Genomic DNA, 17,343 nt, shown 5'->3' with positions numbered 1-17,343 from the left:
TTGTGGAGAACACAGCCTACATTCCCTGGATTCCTGTCCAGTGCTCTCCCCAAAGAGAACTACTTCTTTTGACATAAATGTTCTGCTTTGAAATGTCATGCTTCTGTTTAGATTTTTCTCTGCCTGTGCTGCGGAAGAGATGTTGATGCACACACCAAGTGCATTATCAAGGGGTTGGAGCTGGAACACTACAGTCCATCTCAGAGGGGCCTGGGGCCTCGCCAGCTGGCCAGGGAGAAGATGCATGTTCCTTTGTGTACTTCTTTCTTTTTCTAAAATAGCTTTAGCCTTGTATTTCTGTGATCCAAGTGTACTAATGGAGAAATAGTGCCTTTTTTTTTTTTTTCTTCCATGAATGGCTATAAAAAGTGCCTTGTAGCAGTTAGTGCCACACAAAGAATTTGTTTTTCTGCTTCCAGAGGGCTTTGGCTTCTCTTGAAAATAGGTGGATTTTCACAGTGAATTTGGCACAGGCTGTTCCCACATCTGGCTTGGTGACCTCGCTGCTCTCCCCTCACCTGATGCATCTCTCACCTGACTGGAAATGGAGTAAAGGAGGGGGTTAGAGAGTGGTTACTAAGCAGCAAGGAGGCAGCATTATGTGTGTGTCAGGTTGAATGAATAGCTTCAGTGTTTGGAGGCACTGAGGAATTTTGGACACACAGTCCAGTGAGTCACAAAAGGTCTTTGGGAGGGAGGCAGGGGGGAGAGGGCAATGTTGGGATACAGCTGGTACTGTTTCAGAAACTTTGTTTGTGCTGAACTTGATATTGCTTGTGACTCTCCTGGGGTCTCCCAGAAACACCAAAATATTTGGACATTGGTCTCAGTATGGGGAAAACATATTGAAGAGTGTCTTATCCTACATAAAGCCTCCTGCTCAGCACAGTCTGGTGCAAACATCTGCAACTGAAGTGGGGATTAGCTGTGTTGGGAAGATCTCCAAGCAGAGCACTACAAGTCAGTGGAGGTTGCCCTTGAGTTTCTGGTAGAGCAGGTTGGTTACATCCCTCCTGGAAGGTAGCAGCCAAGGGAACTGACAGTGGGAAATGGGAATACAGGATCTGCATCACCACCACGCTCCCAGGCATTTTGGTTTGTGGGGGGTTTGTCAGCCAAAGCCCTGAGTGGCACAACTGCAGAAACGAATTCTGACACCACACAAACACATCTGGCAAACCTCTGCACCCCAGGACCCTGGAGAGGCTGGTGCTGCTCTGAAGTCGTGGTGCTCTGGCTCTGGGAGAATCTCAGCTATTTCCATGTTCCTCTAGGGAATACATCAGGCTGACCCTGCACCGGCCTGTGGTCGGCATTCCCAGACTAGAGTAGTTTTCTGTGGGCTGGATCCAGGCTGCTTAACTGTATTTACTTAACTGTGCTCCAAAACATTGGCTCTTGGCTGGTGCCAAGGACCAGTCACCCAAAATGAAGAGTCTGTGGTTTGATCTGTTTAGAGGAAAGGCTTCAAGTACAACAGTTTCTGCAAAATTCAAAAGGAGCTGAGTGTCCAGGACTCAGTGAAATAATGCCTTAATTCCTTCATTAAATTTAGACTCTAGCTTGGAAAGGACATGGAGCATCCTATTAGGCTTTGACTCTCCATTGTACAGACATTGCTTTCTTATCTAATAAATTGTGTTTCATTCTTAATTGTTATTCTTTTGTCTCAGATTTAATGTGTAAATTTCTAAAGAAATGAACAACATAGCTTTTTAGGTTGGATTCATACCTTGACTAAAATATGTTTCTTCCTCCTTTCTCCCAGGAATTCTCAGAAGTGGAGAAAAGAGATCCTCAGGAGCTAGTTGGTAAGTTCACTCAGAAGTGAATATTCATATATTCTTTTCAAACTAGACTTTCTAAACCCTGGTTTGTAAAAAGCACCTTCCCTCTGTCCTGGCAATGCTGTAGTTTCAAATTATTGCCTGCAATGTTTTATCTAACTGGAATGCTTTCAGTGAAGTCTTGTTTTGGGAGAAAGGCACCATGCCTTAAAATATGAAAATAGTTTCATGTATTATATGTTTAAAACATCTATGTAAAGGGCAGTGTTGGTGGTTTTTTGAAATGAGCTTAAACACGATAGAATAGCTTTGTCTAGACACCTCTGTGAGAGCCAGTGGAACCAGGAATGATGACACTTTGTTCTGTGGCTTCAAAAACTTATCCATATTTAGATATGATCCACTTAAAGATTTATAGCTGCTGTGCTGAGAGTGTACTGCATGTGTTCTAATGGTTACTAAAGCTTACTTGATTTTTGTGGCATTTCACTTATTTTATGTTTCATCTGTGACTATCTTGAACTAACCCTCTGTTCCTGAGGTTACTAGTACAGTTGTGTGGTATCATGTAATAATATCATTAAAAATTAATGAGTTTGGAAGTTGCTTCAACTCTCAAATCAACTTGTCAAGGCTCAAGCATGGTATTTCACCTATAAAGTGTGATAAATGTAAATTAAAACAGCAAATACTCACATGCTAAGCTGTGGCTCCTACAGCAGCCATCACTCTGAAGCTTTGGAGTTAAGTTCTTTTCAGTTGGCCTGCCCAGACTTTGCACCAGCCCAAATGTTATATTGGATTTTCAGCCTTTACAGGGCAAAACTGCTTTAACCAGTCTCATCATAAAATGCAACAGAAATGTTTCTCCAATCTACTGATCTGCCTCAAAATGCACACTACAAACATGGGTGAGGCAACAGAATTTGGGGTAAAAAGTAAATAGGAATGTCTGAAAGCCCACTGCCCTTTTAGTCTCTGCTTCACATATGGGTGAAGGTCTGCAGTTGTAAAGCAATGCAGTGGGAAGTCCTTTCTTAGTGAAGGTGTTAGGCTCAGGTTATAATTTTCTTAGTCTCTTCCCCCAGTGAGTGTCCCATCCACAGGAGATCTGAAGACTGAATCTCAGTTTGTCTCATGATGGCCCAGATTTGCACACAGGCTTAAAATCTGCACAGAGGGCACTGATTAGTGTCACAACTCATGAGTGAACAGTGTTGGTGAGTCTGAGACCTGGATTGAGGTCTCTTTGCACTCTTACCTTTAATATCCTTTCCCAACAGCAGCACACACAGAGCAGTGGGTAGGCTGGCTTTGTGCAGAACCAGGTTATGAGAGGTCAGATACTTGCCATGCTGGATTCTGGAGGTCTGTTGCATTAGACCATATCTTATCTGGCTGAAAAGGAACTGTTGCAAGAGCCTCATGGTTGGTGTAACCTGACAACCACTCCCTTTCTGAAAACTTGGCCTTTCAGAATTAGACTTCTTTAATGGAAAAAGTGCAGAATTTTCTGACACAAAGCAAGTAACTTCCCCCATCTGGAAGACATCTAAAGTTTTGTCTATCAGTATATGGAAGTCAAAATCATCCTCAGGCAGTTTTCCACGATTGATTTTTTTGCATTAAAAACTTGTGGACCTGCCCTTCTCAGAAGGTAACCTTGCATTTTTCAGTGTCACCTTTATTAAAGTCTATGGTTGTGCAGTTGCTTAAGTACAGAAGAAATGTAGGCTCCTGCCAAAAATCCTGTTTCTGTTTTACCTCCCCCAGATGCATTTTAAAGTCTGTGTGCTCTGAGCTGCTCTGGGAGTGAGAGCCAGCTGAGATCCATCTTCACTGCTCTTTTTTTTTTATTGTTTCTTTCTTTTTTCTTCTTTTTTTTTTTCCCCCTGCGAGGCTTCCAGCTGGATCCTCTCCCTGATTTGCTTAGTGCATGCTAGGTGAGCACTGGAGCTGCCACAAAGAAAACAGTAGGATGAGCAGCTGGGAAGGGCATGGTTGTCCTGCCTTATGCTGAAATAATGATCACATAATCAATGCCTGAAAAGAATGGGAAGGAAAGTTTTAGCCTTAACTGCCCCATGTTTGAGAAGGAAGTACATGTGAAGCTTATTTTGATAGATTTCTACCTCAGCATTGTCCTTTTGGGGTTTTTGCACTGCTCTGAACAGTTCATGGTGCTGGCAGGACATTGCAATTGCTGTTTCCTGCAGCCTTGCAAAATAATACTTTTAGGATGCAGGTATTTTTGCCCTGAAGTTCTTTGCAGCATGGTTGTTTACCTTTTGGACTGTAAGAAGAGTTCTCTGCAGCCCTCAGGATGTCTGAGCGCAAACTCAGTGTTCAAAAGAGTAGAAAGTATGGCTGAGTTGCAGGTCTCTTTCTGCATTTCTCAGCCCACAGAGCAGAAAGGGAACTAGTGTCCTTCCATGGATGGGTGACTCACTGGCATGTTGTTGCCTCCAGTTTTTCCCTCTGATTTGGCTGTTCTGGTGCCAGGAAATCAGAAACCCACACACCCTGGTTTATGCCAAGCAGACAGAGTGCCAGAGAATGCAGTTTTAGAGACCAGGCACCACCGGTTTGCATGTCTCCAGGGGAAACCCACATCCCTCTGATCACCCTTTCCAGGTCTTTCCTTGTTTTTTTTTGCCTAGTGTGACCTTTAGAAACAAACTGGCACCTGAACTGCCTCTAATCCCTTGTGACTGCGTAAAACACAGCATGTAAGTGAACCTTGGGAGTTCTTTATCCTACCTGGGGAGCAGCATTACCAGACCTCAGATGATCCACACCTTGGTCTGCCCTGTACACCCATTATACTCTCTATCATTTTGGTTTTCTCTGCACCAGGAAAACATTCCTACCCATCTGTGGGATGTCTCCAGCACAGCCTTTGGATTGAGAGCAGTCGTTTCCTTCTGGAAGGAAGGGCATGGTTTGTGCTGTGACACCTGCTATGCAGATTGTCTCTGTACTGTTGGACATAGGTCAGATAACCCATCTATCTCAAACTGAAGCAGATTTAATGTAGCATTTCCATTTAATTATCTGCCTCACCAAAATCTGTCACGCAATTATCCTTCATTGACAACTGAGAGGCTGAATCTGTGCTAGGTACACCCTAAGTGGTGGTGTCCAGCAGCAGGATGCTTTGAGAGGCATTGGCTCCTACTTTCTTGAACCCTCATCTGAATTTTGGGATCTGCTTCATGACCTTAGTTCTTCTGGACTATAAATCTGATTCGGGGAAGATATTTACTTACTGTGAGCCAGAATCTGGGTGTGCCCAGACTGATTAATTGTGCCAACAGCCAACTTCCTGACGTCTCCACTTGGAGATCCTCTAGGCTGGGAGCCTGCAAATCACAGACCAATTAGAGGCTGCAACCAGTGTCACCTGTGACTCATGTAAATTTAAAACTTTGATCTTGGCAGGAATAACAGGATGCACAAAGCAGTTGGATGTATCCGGTGAGGACACACCTTGTTGCTGGCTGTTCATCTGCAGTTACTGCTGTATAGATGTGTTTTCAAAGTCCCAAGGGCAGCTTTACACCAGCATGTTTTATACAGGAGCCTGTGGCCATATATGCAAGTTCCAGGATTATTTTGAATTATCATCCCAGTTGCCCTTTCCTCTATGGAAAGAACTGGTGGAAAGATGCTGCGTAATCAGCCATTCTGCTGTCTGTTAGGGGAGGGAGTTTGAGGGCTGCTGGAGGGCATGGATAATTTGTACTTCCTTACTGTAAATGAGCCCAAAGGCATTAAACTCATCCTTAAACTCATCCTTTTCTTCTTAGTGATGAGGCATCTCAGTCTGGCTGCAATGTGATGAAAGAATTGAGTAATGCTGAATATTTGTGCTTGGTTTGTGAGGTGCACGTATCCTCTGTGCTGACTCAGTGTTCAGCTACGTACAGCTATGGTGGGATTGCAGGAGACAAAGATGCATTAGTTCTAGTTCCTTGTAAGCTGTTAAGAAATGCTTTCCCCCATCAGTATGATGTTGATAAATGATGGCTCAAACAAAGGAGGAAATGAGCACCAAAACCTGAAAGTCATGCATCAAAATATATTGTCTCTTTGGGAGCTCTTGTGCTGCCTCCAGTATTATTTCTGTTTCAAGAGAGCTTTGAATGGGTTACTGAACATTCACTTATGACTTTAACTTTTTTTGCTGGTTAGACAGAGGTCTTGCCCAGAGTTCCTGAGTTTATGACCCCACAGTTCCCACAAATGTTTTGTTTCTCCGTGGCTCTTCTGGTCATCTGCAAAGACAGGGGAGCCTATGGGATGTCTAGTCTGGAGCTAGGTTTGATTTTTTCTGAATTTTTTTTTTTTTAGGTCCTTTCTTTGCCTTAAGAAGTCTGTATTTAGTGGTTGTTTTTATTTTTTAATGTTTCTGCTGATGCTGTGAATCTCTTAAGCCATTAATCAGCTTTCACCTTTCCCAGCAAGCCTAGTGTGCTGTGTATTATGTTCCTGTCTTTGAGTTCCTGAAGCTCTAATTAAACCAGAGGCTTCCCCATCCCACCAGCATCTGTAACCTATAACAAATGTCTGCCTTGTTGTCAGGGAGCTCCCTTTGCCTGCCTTTCTGTTGGGGCTCTGGCAAGCTTTCCTTCTTCCTTAGAGGCACCCTCTTAGTGAATGCCAAAGGACACTTTTTGTTCCTTACTGGCAGCTGCTGAAGAATTTAACCCTCAACAACATCTTGATCAAACAGAATGAGCGGTCGCCTGCCAGCTTTGCATCTCCAAAGGATGTTGTCCTTAGTGCTTCACATTTTTACAAAAGACATGGAAACTGTAGTAGCACTGATCATGTGTAGTGTTGCTTATCTGTAGCCCCAGCTCTCCTGGGTTCCAACACCGGTGTCTGTCCTTTGGGCCCTTCTGGCCTTTATTCAGAGTTGCTGAGCTCAGTGAGCTGGAGCTGCAGTTCAGGCAGCTTCTACTGAGCAGTGTATAGCCAAGGAGCTGACTTGGTTGATATGACCTCTGTGCTGCTGTCAGGTCTCTTATCCACTGCAGACCAACTCTGGAATGTGTTCCCTGTACAAACTATGCTTGAAAACAGTCCCAGCTGCTTAAAGGTGGCACAAATCTCTGCTCCAAGACTTGGCTAGATAACTGCCTGGGTTTCCCGTAATAGTGGGAAAGTAGCAAGCAATAGTGGGAAGCACAGCAGTTTCTTTTGCTGATAACTCTGTAAACTAATCTTTAGAGGGCAATCAGGTACTTTAATAGTATATCCCAACACAAACAGCTATAGAAATCTGGCAGACTGTGCTGGTCTGTTCCCAGTCCTGCAGAACGAGTTGTTCCTTCTCCCAGTAGTCTGTCTCTGTAAGCAGAGATCAAAGTGCCTGTTAAGGAAATGTTAACTTAGGGATGAAATGTAATTTCTTGTGGTTAATTCCTGACAGCCCTGGGGATGGTTGTTCCCTTCTTGAACCATTTAGGTTCATCTAGGTATGTCTTGATCTAAATAGGACCCAAAGTGATTACCTCCCCCAAAATGGCAAAGAGCCAGGCTGCATAGAGTTGATCCTGTGATCCTCCACATGCATGGTCTGATCCTCTCTCCAAGAGTGTCCTGGCACAGGCTTTGGCAGAGAGTCCAGGTTACCTGCACTGTCCAGAGCAGGACCTGAAGGTGTGTATGGGAGACCTGGAGTAGTGCAGGGTTGGGTATGTGGTGCACAGTGCAGGGGTTTAGGGATCCATGCCATGACCCAACCTTTATTCCTCTGAAGATTCTTTGCTTTTGAGGATCTTATCAACAGTTGCAGCTGGAGTGGAAGTAGCTTAGCTTTTACATTTCCATTTGGGGATGAAGAGACCCCTGAAAATGAAGCTTTGAGCATGGATATGACACAGAACCACAGCTGGAGGTAGTTATCAATAAAACAAGCATCTCGTCCCTCTTATAATGATGTAACCTTTAGATTAGTTGCTTCTTGCTCAGCATCTTGAAAACACCACGATTACCAGTTGGCAGCATTCCCATTACCTTTGCCTGTTGATTCCCAATGACAGAGTGGTGCCAGCAGGGACATAAAACAATTTAATGACTTGCATGGCTGAAACTCCCTTCAGTACTGCCAGAACTCATGCCCACATTGCTCTCTCCAGCTTCTTTTTCAGAGAGAGTGCGGAACATGTCTCCAGATGAGATCAAAATCCCTCCTGAGCCTCCTGGCAGATGTTCTAACCAGTTGCAGGTTGGTATAAGTCCACTTCATTCTTTTTAAAGGCTTGTAATTCAGTAGGGAGAGGGGATGTTTGGGACCTCTGCTCAGTATTTTTACACAAGGCAAAACTCCAGTATTAAAGCTGGGTTTTACCACACTGAGCTTATGAATGCACTGTGTTAATGCTTTAGGCTTTACAGCAGTTCTAGTTTAGGAATACCAGAGTAGCTTAGAGCTGTTTTCCAGTCTCTGTGGGTTATTTATGCTTTAAAACAGCTCTTGGTCCCACAGAAGCAATGTTTACTGTGAAGGCTGCTTTCCTCTTACCTCAGCAAATCCAGCTCTGTAGAAAAGAACAAATCATTGTTTTCCATACAAGCCCAAGAATCCCCTAAACTGGAATAGATGAGGCAGCAATGACTGGATTCCTTTTCCACCTACATCTCTCTAGATGATAAACATTTAGAGGGAAGGCTGGTAACTTAGAGGCAACAAAACAAGACAGATGCATGTCTTCTCCAGTGCACACCCAGATAATTGCAGTGACCAATTTTGCAGTAACCTGCTGTGTTCTCCTCCTCATGGAGTGCAAATGAAAAGAGCAGGGACTGCTGTTTCCTACCACCCATTTGAGTTTTATGTCCAGTTTTCTGCCCAGTAGAAATACAAGTAAAGAATCACTTCTGGAATGCTCTATAAAGTAGCTCCTAATGTGCAGTGGTGATTCAGAGTGACTCACCATCCAGATGATGCTTTCTTCTTCTCCACACAGTGTACCTGGGCACACCCATCCCTCCTCTGGTGCTGTAGGAGGATTTTACTGTTCTGACATCAATGAACTGGGGTGCGTTAGATCTGAAGAATGCACAGAGCTTGAGAGAGTAGACAGAATAAAGCAGAATTTCCCCCCTTGCACAGCAGTTTACTGTTTAAATCAAAGGAGAACTTGTCCTCTGTTAGTAGGTCAAACCACATCTTAGAGCACTTTGAGCAAGGAGATGGGATTGTTCCTCAGAGATGCAAAATGTTCTGGGCTTTTCACTGGTGACTTGCTCTTTTGTCAAATTCTTCCTCTAATAAACTGTATCTTGAACTCTGCCAAAGGGAGTATTTCTTATTAGAAAGTTGACTGAGTAGTTCCCCATCTGTGGACTTTGTGAACCATATTGTTGCTCCATGGGGAGGGGCCAAAAGGGAACACCTATTCAATCACTTCTACTCCCCAGATTCACCTTTTTGCAGTTGTTCCTTCAAGCCTCACAATGTGTGTGCTGGATGTGGAGATTGTGTGATTTCCTCTTGCTGATTTTGTGACAACTTGATGAAAATTTATCTTACAAAGTTTTTTTTTTTAAGGTTGTTGAAATAGGAGTTTCATATCAGCTCTTAACAATCCTCCTTTATTCAGGCTTCAGCAAGCCCTCAGACAATAGTCAGTTCTGTGTTTGAGTTGACTGTCCATGGAGGGAGACATGAACTGACTTATCCAGAAGCAACAAAGGCAAATTGACTCAGCTCTCCAGTCGTGAAAGAGTGAAGGCCCAGCCTCTGATCTTGTTTAATATGAGAAATTTCTGTCCTAAAGAAAAGATGACAGAAATTACTGAGGATATTCTCCTGCTAGTACCACTTAACTCCATGTTCCATCTGAAAGTTCCTGCCTTTGCTGTCAGCATCACTAGAGCAGGAATACTTTAAAGTACTTTTATCCACCTTGCTGAGGAAGAAAAAAATCATGTTTGATTTGAAAGCTTTTAGTCTCTTTGGAGAGTAGACTGCTTGACATTTCCAATCTAATTTAAAGTTGCCTTTTGCAGCGGCTTGGGACTTCAGTAAGTTATCCACAGGCTTTGTAACTATGTGAGTGATCTGCAAAGAGGAGCTGATTCCATCTGGCTGGTCACTTGTACCAAAGCAGGGATTTACAAGTGCATTGTTCCCAAGAGTGTTTGGCTGCCAGTGGGCACCACCAGCAATCCCTGATGATCACACTGGGTTTAGTTCTCCAGCAGAACTTGGCTCTGCTCATCATGGCAGAGCCATGAGCTTTGCCTTCTGGGCAGTGTAGCCCAGCACACCTGAGTCTGAAGGTGGGTGTGGTGGTTCCTGCAATCTGTGGGAGAACCTCAGTGGATTTCAGAACTGGCTTCTGCTCTACAGTCAGGTCTATAAAGGGAAATAACAGAGTGGGAAGGAGGAGCCTGTGCTACTGCCTTATAGGCAAATCTTTAATCACTGAAGCCTTCAGTAAGTACAAATATCAATTCCTTTACCAATCCAGACAGTTCATGTAGCTACCTCAGACCTTAAAGGAGAAAGTGTCTATTAACCAGCCTTTGGAAGGGGTGGAACCCTTGCTCCACTCAAGGGAGGTCACTGGTTCAGTTGGCTTGTTTCCACATGTACACTTTTGTTAGTCAGCTGTTGTGCTGCTCCTTTTCTTACTGGCTCACCCTGTAATCTTTCTCCTGTAGGATAAAATTCAAAAGCTGTATGAGAGGAAAATGAAAGAGGGCATGGATATGAACTACATCATCCAGAGGAAAAAGGAGTTTCGCAACCCCAGGTGAGCCACCATCTTCTCCTGTGTGACCAAAGCACCACAGAGCAAATGCCAAGAAAAGGATCCTGAGCAAGAAGGACTACTACTTACAAACAAATAGTGTCTCTCTCATTTTTGTGACTGAAACAGTAAAACTCTTCTTTGTGTTCTGGGAGACAACAGCAAGTGTTGGTGTGATGGTTAGATTTTAAATGTGAACACTTTGAATGAGTGAAGTATTTTAGAAGATGTGTCTGTTCTGGGAGCTGGGAGATGTTTGGGGGAAGTGGTAAACACTGTGGTTAATGGGATGCCACATCCATCATAGCAGGCATACCTTCCCTGGTTCTGATTTCACTCTTGCAGTGTGAAGAGGTGACAAATTCTCTTTCTACCGACACGTCTCTGAAACGCTTCTGTTTATTTCTGCCTCTAGTTCTGTTCTGAACTCCTGTTTTTCCTTTGCAGCATCTATGAAAAGCTGATCCAGTTTTGTTCCATTGATGAACTTGGTACAAATTATCCAAAGGTGAGGTGCAGTGCTTTTGCCTGGAAAGGGAGTGGGTAAGAGATAATAGAGAGGTGTAAAGTCTTACGTGAGGCTTTCTTGAGCCTGCTTGCTTAGAGGTCCTTTAAGGGAACTTCAGTTTGAGACTCTGCATTGAAGTGAACATTTTTGTGTGGCACTGAACCTCAGTGCCTCCAGCTTTGCTGTAATGGTTCTCAACAAAAACTGCTGAAGTGTGTAGGTATAAAGGAAACTCCTCAAGGGGGACTGAAGCTGAGCAGTAGAAAAATGCATGACTTATCCCAGCATACTTGTGGCTTCAAAGCTGTTCCTTCATTCACAACAGAACGTGGTCCCATAAAAGAAGGTCTGATGTGATCTTTGGTATACAAGAAGAAATCAGTCATGATTATCATCAGAGAACAGAAATGCCTTAAACATTTTTGAACTGGGTTTTGTGTCTCTGTGGAAATAGCCCTAATCTGACTTATTTTTTTTCTTTAGGACATGTTTGACCCTCATGGCTGGTCAGAGGATTCGTATTACGAGGCACTAGGTAATTCCAGGAAGTCTGTCCTTTTTTGTCCTAGCTTAGGTCTTTGTGTTTTGTACTTAATTAACTGCACTGGAGTCCCCACTTCCTTTATAAATGAGAAGTCATCACATGCTGCTCTTTAACGACTTCATTCTGGTTGGATGTGCCTGAATGTTATTGATGCTTCATCAGTTTGGAAAGAAAGCCTTTTCATTTAAATTGGTTCTTCAGTGTTTTCACCTCTTAAATCATTAATTTAGTGCTGCAATGTTTTGATTAAAGAGCAGTAGTTGCTTTCATGGCAGTTTAATTTTCTATACAGAATTTGAAGGTTTGGATTGTTTCTGATGGGAAGTGAGTGAGAGAGAGCTGTGGGTTTTTACTGTTCTTAGTGCCTCACATCTTCTGATCTTTCTCAGCCAAAGCCCAGAAGATTGAAATGGACAAACTGGAGAAGGCCAAGAAGGAACGCACAAAGGTAGCCCCTCAAAACCAAAAGAGATGGAAGTGCAGGGGTTTTGTTTCTTTGCCTGCTGAAGTTCCTTTTGTTGCTCTGCCCTTTCTGTGCTAATACTGCTTGTTTTTCCCTGGTTCTCTCCTTTCTCCTTGCATGTCCTTTCCCAAGCTGCACAGATTGTTTGCCCTTCCTTATAGGTCCATTCCTCTGGGTTGTTTATTCCACTGGATTTCCTGCTGTTTTGTCAGTATTTTTAAACCAGAGCTCTAAAAATGGTATTCAGTAGACCAGATAAAGGCAAGATAATGCATAAAGAACAACTTTTTTCTTAATCTCTGACATTTTGCCTGGTGGCATAGCCTAGTTACAGCTTAATTTCCTCACTATATCTCGATGTGAGACAATATCTGCTTTCTGTTCTTGATATTGCCTTCTTGTATCTGATTTCCAGAAATATTGGACCTATTTTAACTTTGTCCATTTTGTGACAAGCCCAGCTAATCTTATAGACGCCCCAAAAAGAACACAGACAGGCTTTGAAAGATTTTATTCCTGTCCTGTATTGCCTTTAAGCCAGTGGCTGGCATGAGAAAACTGTCTGATGTTAGAGATTGCCATCTAACCTTGCAGAAGGCTCCCTCCATATTCGGTGGAGGGTTTTTTTTGTGCAGTGCATGCTCTGTCTTGCTGCTTGTTTTGGTTTTTTGCACAGTAACCCAGGCATCTCATTACATCCTTGCCCATGTCTGCAGTTTTGAGGCTGCAGTGCTGTTGTGGCTCTTGTTGCCAGGTTTCCTGCCATGATGCAGTCGCAGTAAATTGTGCAAGTAGGGGCTTGTCTTGCATGTTTCTTAAAGGAAAAAGGATAAGAACTTCTGACTGTATAAAAACAGTGTTTAATGGCCAGGATGTATCCTGTCTGAGCTGTATCAAATCCCAGTTGACACACACATTTTTATTGCATCAGATTTAGGAGCTGGGTTGTAGAAATCCTTAATTCTCATGGCTTCAGTACACTTTGGCCTGAGGTCTGTATCTGTCTTTCTGCATGATGGGCAGCTCAGAGGCCAGTGTCTTACATCACATTAAAGCTGTTTTTAAAAAAACATAGGTGCTGTGGGTTAAAGAAAGGCTGTGTATCTTAACACTTCTTTTTTTTTTTATCTTCTCCTCTTTTTCCTATGTGTCTCTGCCTTCCCAGATTGAATTTGTGACTGGCACTAAAAAGGGTACAACAACAAGCGCCACGTCTACAACCACCACAACAGCCAGTACCACTGTGGGAGGTAAAGAACAGTTGGGATTGTACCAATTAAGCTGCAGTAATGCTGGGATTAGTGCTTCCTGGAAACCTGAAGGCTCCTTATTGATTGTGTATATAATGCAAGAGTGTGTTTTTTCTAGGGGTTGTTGGACTAGCTTTCCTCTAGTCCCTGTATTCCAGGTCTTCCCTTTTGGAATGAAAGACCAGGGCCAGGTGGGATAGTGAAGAGATTTATTAGTGTGTCAAGAAACCTGCTACTGTCTGTGGTTGTAGAGTATTCTTGGGACTGATACATCTCAAGAGGTTTGGAAAGACTGAAAATCACTCTCCTGCCTACAGCCTGCATTTTAAACTGAGGGGAAGGGAGAAAAAACACTGGAGGCTGATGAGTGTCCTGTGCCTGTAGCTGAGCAACTGGGATACATGTGCTCTGTTAAAATTAACTATGCTCTGGGGCAGGGATGATCGTGGCTCCCATTTGGCTGGAGCTCAGGTGTGCAGTTCCACTTTGACTCTCGAGGTACAAAGTTGTCTTTCCTCCTCATCACTTAGTGCCAACGTATCCTGAAATTAATGTGAGGGGAAGTTGTCTAGGATATTAAGGGTTGGCCAGTCAGGGTGTTAAGAAGGGACTGGTGACCTTTGACATAATGCTAATCCTCATTTGCTTGATTTAATCAAATTCACAGATGCCCAGAAGAGGAAGAGCAAGTGGGACTCTGCCATCCCCGTAACAACGATAGCTCAGCCCACCATCCTCACCACCACTGCCACACTGCCAGGGGTTGTCACAGTGACAACCAGTGCGAGTGGATCCAAAACCACGGTGATATCAGCTGTGGGCACCATTGTGAAAAAGGCCAAGCAGTGACTGGTGTGCTGGGCCTGGATTTTTGGACTTGTTTATCATTGAAGCCATTGTTCTCAGAAGGGAGGGGTAGCTTTCGCCTTTGGTAAAGGATGGCAAGATTCTTTGGAACAGACCACAGTTCCCCTTTGGAAGACTGGGGGCAGGAGCAGGCATGCCAGCTGTGTGCCCACAGGAATGGACCTCTGCCCACAATGCCTCTGCCTTTGCTTGCTGTGGGAAGAACCAGCCTGTGTGTTGTGCTGGAGGAAGGTGGTATCTGGAGTCAGCTTGTAAGAGTTCGCTTATTAATTACTGCATTAGGGTCTTACCTACTTGCAAGTTTGGTTTAGGGGGCAAAAAAAAATAAAAGGGCAAGTAGTACAGGACTATCTGGGTTATCCTTGTGTGTTCCAGGTCGTGCTCCAGGCTTGCAGCCTGTGATAGGTGCTGCCCTCTGTACTCCAGCTCAATTCTGAGGGAGTTAAAGCAGAGACAACTGCTCAGTGTCCACGTTCAGATGTGTAGCAGAGACCTGAAGCAATCTACATCTGTGAATGTAGGCTCACCCTTTGTCCCAGCACTGCCATCTGTACCCGTGTGCTCTCTGTGTAGATCTTGGTGACCACGTGTGAAGTTGTTGAACTGTTGAGGGAACTGTGCTGGAACAGTCCTGTTATCGTCTCTCAAGGATGAAGATTTCTATGCAGAACCCTTAAGCTGTAGAGGTTTGATCTGTGAACTCATTTGCAAAGACCTGTGCAAAAAATACTTCCATTGCCACGGAATGAGATTGGACAGCAGATAAGCAGAGGAGAGTGTCTGATCCTAATTGTGATGTTGTCAGTCTTTGTACTAGCTCGTGATGTTCTGTGAATGCACACATGGCAGTTACTGCTTGCTCCACTGTTGTGATAAAGTATTTTCAGTTGAAAATTTTATTGTATAAAAATTTAAAACTCTATAAAAAAAAACCTGGTGTCATTCATGTGTCTGCATTTCTGTTAAGGTAAATTCCTGCCCAGAGCCTGTTTTTTCTAGTGCTCAAGCAGTGATAGGAGAGATGTTTGCCAGATCAGTAGAAGTGTAAATTTCTGACAATTCAGTGTGGTTTTTTTTCAGTTTTTTATGTAACTTAATGTCACTCTTGATCAAGACTTTGCATTTATGGAGACTTAAGGGAGAAATAAGGGGTCAGTATTCTGCTTTTAGATAATTTTAAAACATGTTAAACACTTTGTCCTAGCAGTCATTTTACCTTTAGAAAAAGCATCTGCATATCCAGAAATGCTCACGGGAGATAAACCAGGGGACTGATGGAACTATAGCGTGGAGAGTTGGGGAGATGGTGGAGTCACTCTTTTAAAGCAATAAAATATTCAAAGGCATGAAAATAGTAAGATTGAAACATCTTTGTTTAATTTTTTTTTTTGCATTGGGCTGCTGACTTGACTCCTGCAAGCTTGGATGAAGAGAAAACTTCCTGAGGTGTGCTGAGCAGAGTTGCCATGGGGCACCTGGAGCAGCAGTTTCCAAACTGGCTTATGCAAGAGTCCTGCAGGACTGAGCTGGGTCTGGCAGCTCCTGAGCTCCCAGGACTCGGTGTTTGCTGTCTGCAACTTGAAATATGGGCACAGTTTGGTTTTTGGTTTTTTTTCTCTCTCTATTCAAAAAGTTGGAGTGGAGATGCCAACCCTTGTGTAACAAACTTGCAGCCAGTAGCTCGCTGCTCTTGTTTGCCTCGAGTGTTGCTATCAGAAGTAGTAGGTGGATACAAAGATTGGAAACTGCAGTTCTAAGGAAAAAGCCTCTTTTCCTGAGAAACATGATCTTACGGGTTGGTGGCTTGTGCTGGGCTGTGGTCAGTCAGTGCCCCAGAGAAGGTGGAGGGAGCTTCAGATGCACAGGAGTGATGTCCTGAGGGAAAACAATCCCTTCTTGGCCTGTGAACCAGGGCCTGAAGCCCTCAGGAGGGAGGTTTGACCAGTTTGCTTTAGAACTCTATGGCTGTGCTCGTTGCAGGGCTCTGTGGAGCTGCTGAGGGCTGGGGGGACCCACTGAGGGTGTCAGTGCCTGTGTGTTAAACAGCCCTGAAGAACAGTTTAAAGGTTCTTTGTGCTGCTGCTGTAGTGATTGCTCTTCAGGCTGCTCTTCTGACTCCTAAAAGCTGAGGATACTCATTCTTACCTCCCCTCTCAAGGGAAGACTAACCATACTCGAGAGTAAAACCAGTCCCATTTTCATCATTCCTTAGTCTGAGAACTACAAGCTCATGGTCCTTGAAAACCACAGGGCTTCTCTCTGCTTATCACCTTCCTAAGCACGGCTGTCTCCCAGCTTGAGTAGGTTTGTCTTAGCTGAGACTCCACACTCAAGTGTCTCTGCCTCGGAGGAGAAGGGAGAGCTGCCGTAATGAAGTCATCCTTGGCAGAGCTGGTTCTGCTCTCACTCGCCCTTCTGAAGTCTTCTCTCCCACCTCCATGCCCCGAGGTGTTGATTTTCTTTCCTATTTGCTTGTTGTGATTTCGAGGTCTGCCCTCCTTTGATGCTGTTGTGGGAAGGGATTTTGGGCGCTCAGGCATCGCTTTTATTTTGTGTCTGGCTGGGTGCTGCCGAACCCAGAGAGCAGGTGGGGAGGGCAGCCCTTGCCAGCCCCACCTCAAACTGTGAAACTGGAGCACCTGAAGCTATGTTTTAGTTGGATTGCTGCTGTACTGTCTGGTTTATGGGAGTTATGTACTGAGACTAACAAAAAAAAAAAGAAGTCTTCCTTCCCAAGGATTTTGGCTGTGCCAGGGATTTGCTGATGACACGGTCGGCTCCAGCAGCATGGAGGTGATTGTTTCAGCCAGCACCTGCACGAGCTCCTTTCCAACTCTGCAGCACTGCAGGGGAGAAGTTGTAGCTCCTGTGGAGCCCCTCAACCAGATGGGCTTTGCAATGTGCCCAGAAAGTTATCAGGGGGTAGGGGCTGCTCGCTCCTGTTGAGAGGTGTGAGTCTGGGGAAGCCCAGAGTTGTTACAGACTGGTTATGGTTGGAAGGGTTCACTGGTGGGGTCTTCCTAGAGCACAGTGCACAGGATTGTGTCCTGATAATACTTGAATATCTCCAGACAGGGAGTGAGATGCCTCTCAGCAGGGTTCTCCAGGACTACCTAATGTTAAATGTTTAAATAACTAAATTGCTGTTGAAGACCC

At 44.2% G+C, this 17,343-nt stretch overlaps 1 protein-coding gene across 2 annotated transcripts in view; it reads left to right on the top strand.

Annotated features, from left to right (window-relative positions):
• SAP30BP (SAP30 binding protein) overlaps window positions 1-15,129 on the top strand; it is a 29,852-nt gene extending 14,723 nt beyond the window's left edge. For both annotated transcript variants that reach the window (XM_064675852.1, XM_064675853.1), the window contains 8 exons: window positions 1,769-1,811; window positions 7,934-8,022; window positions 10,467-10,558; window positions 11,003-11,063; window positions 11,547-11,598; window positions 11,997-12,055; window positions 13,236-13,320; window positions 13,988-15,129. In XM_064675852.1, the coding sequence (XP_064531922.1) occupies window positions 1,769-1,811; window positions 7,934-8,022; window positions 10,467-10,558; window positions 11,003-11,063; window positions 11,547-11,598; window positions 11,997-12,055; window positions 13,236-13,320; window positions 13,988-14,169 (663 nt within the window). In that variant the 3' untranslated portion in view covers window positions 14,170-15,129. The remainder of the gene's footprint in view (window positions 1-1,768; window positions 1,812-7,933; window positions 8,023-10,466; window positions 10,559-11,002; window positions 11,064-11,546; window positions 11,599-11,996; window positions 12,056-13,235; window positions 13,321-13,987) is intronic.
• Window positions 15,130-17,343: the final 2,214 nt, after the last annotated feature.

Source organism: Pseudopipra pipra, chromosome 19 (genome assembly GCF_036250125.1).
Source record: "Pseudopipra pipra isolate bDixPip1 chromosome 19, bDixPip1.hap1, whole genome shotgun sequence".
Taxonomy (NCBI): domain Eukaryota; kingdom Metazoa; phylum Chordata; class Aves; order Passeriformes; family Pipridae; genus Pseudopipra; species Pseudopipra pipra.
The sequence above is the reverse complement of the archived record's forward strand: the minus strand, read 5'-3'. Positions and strand labels throughout refer to the sequence as shown.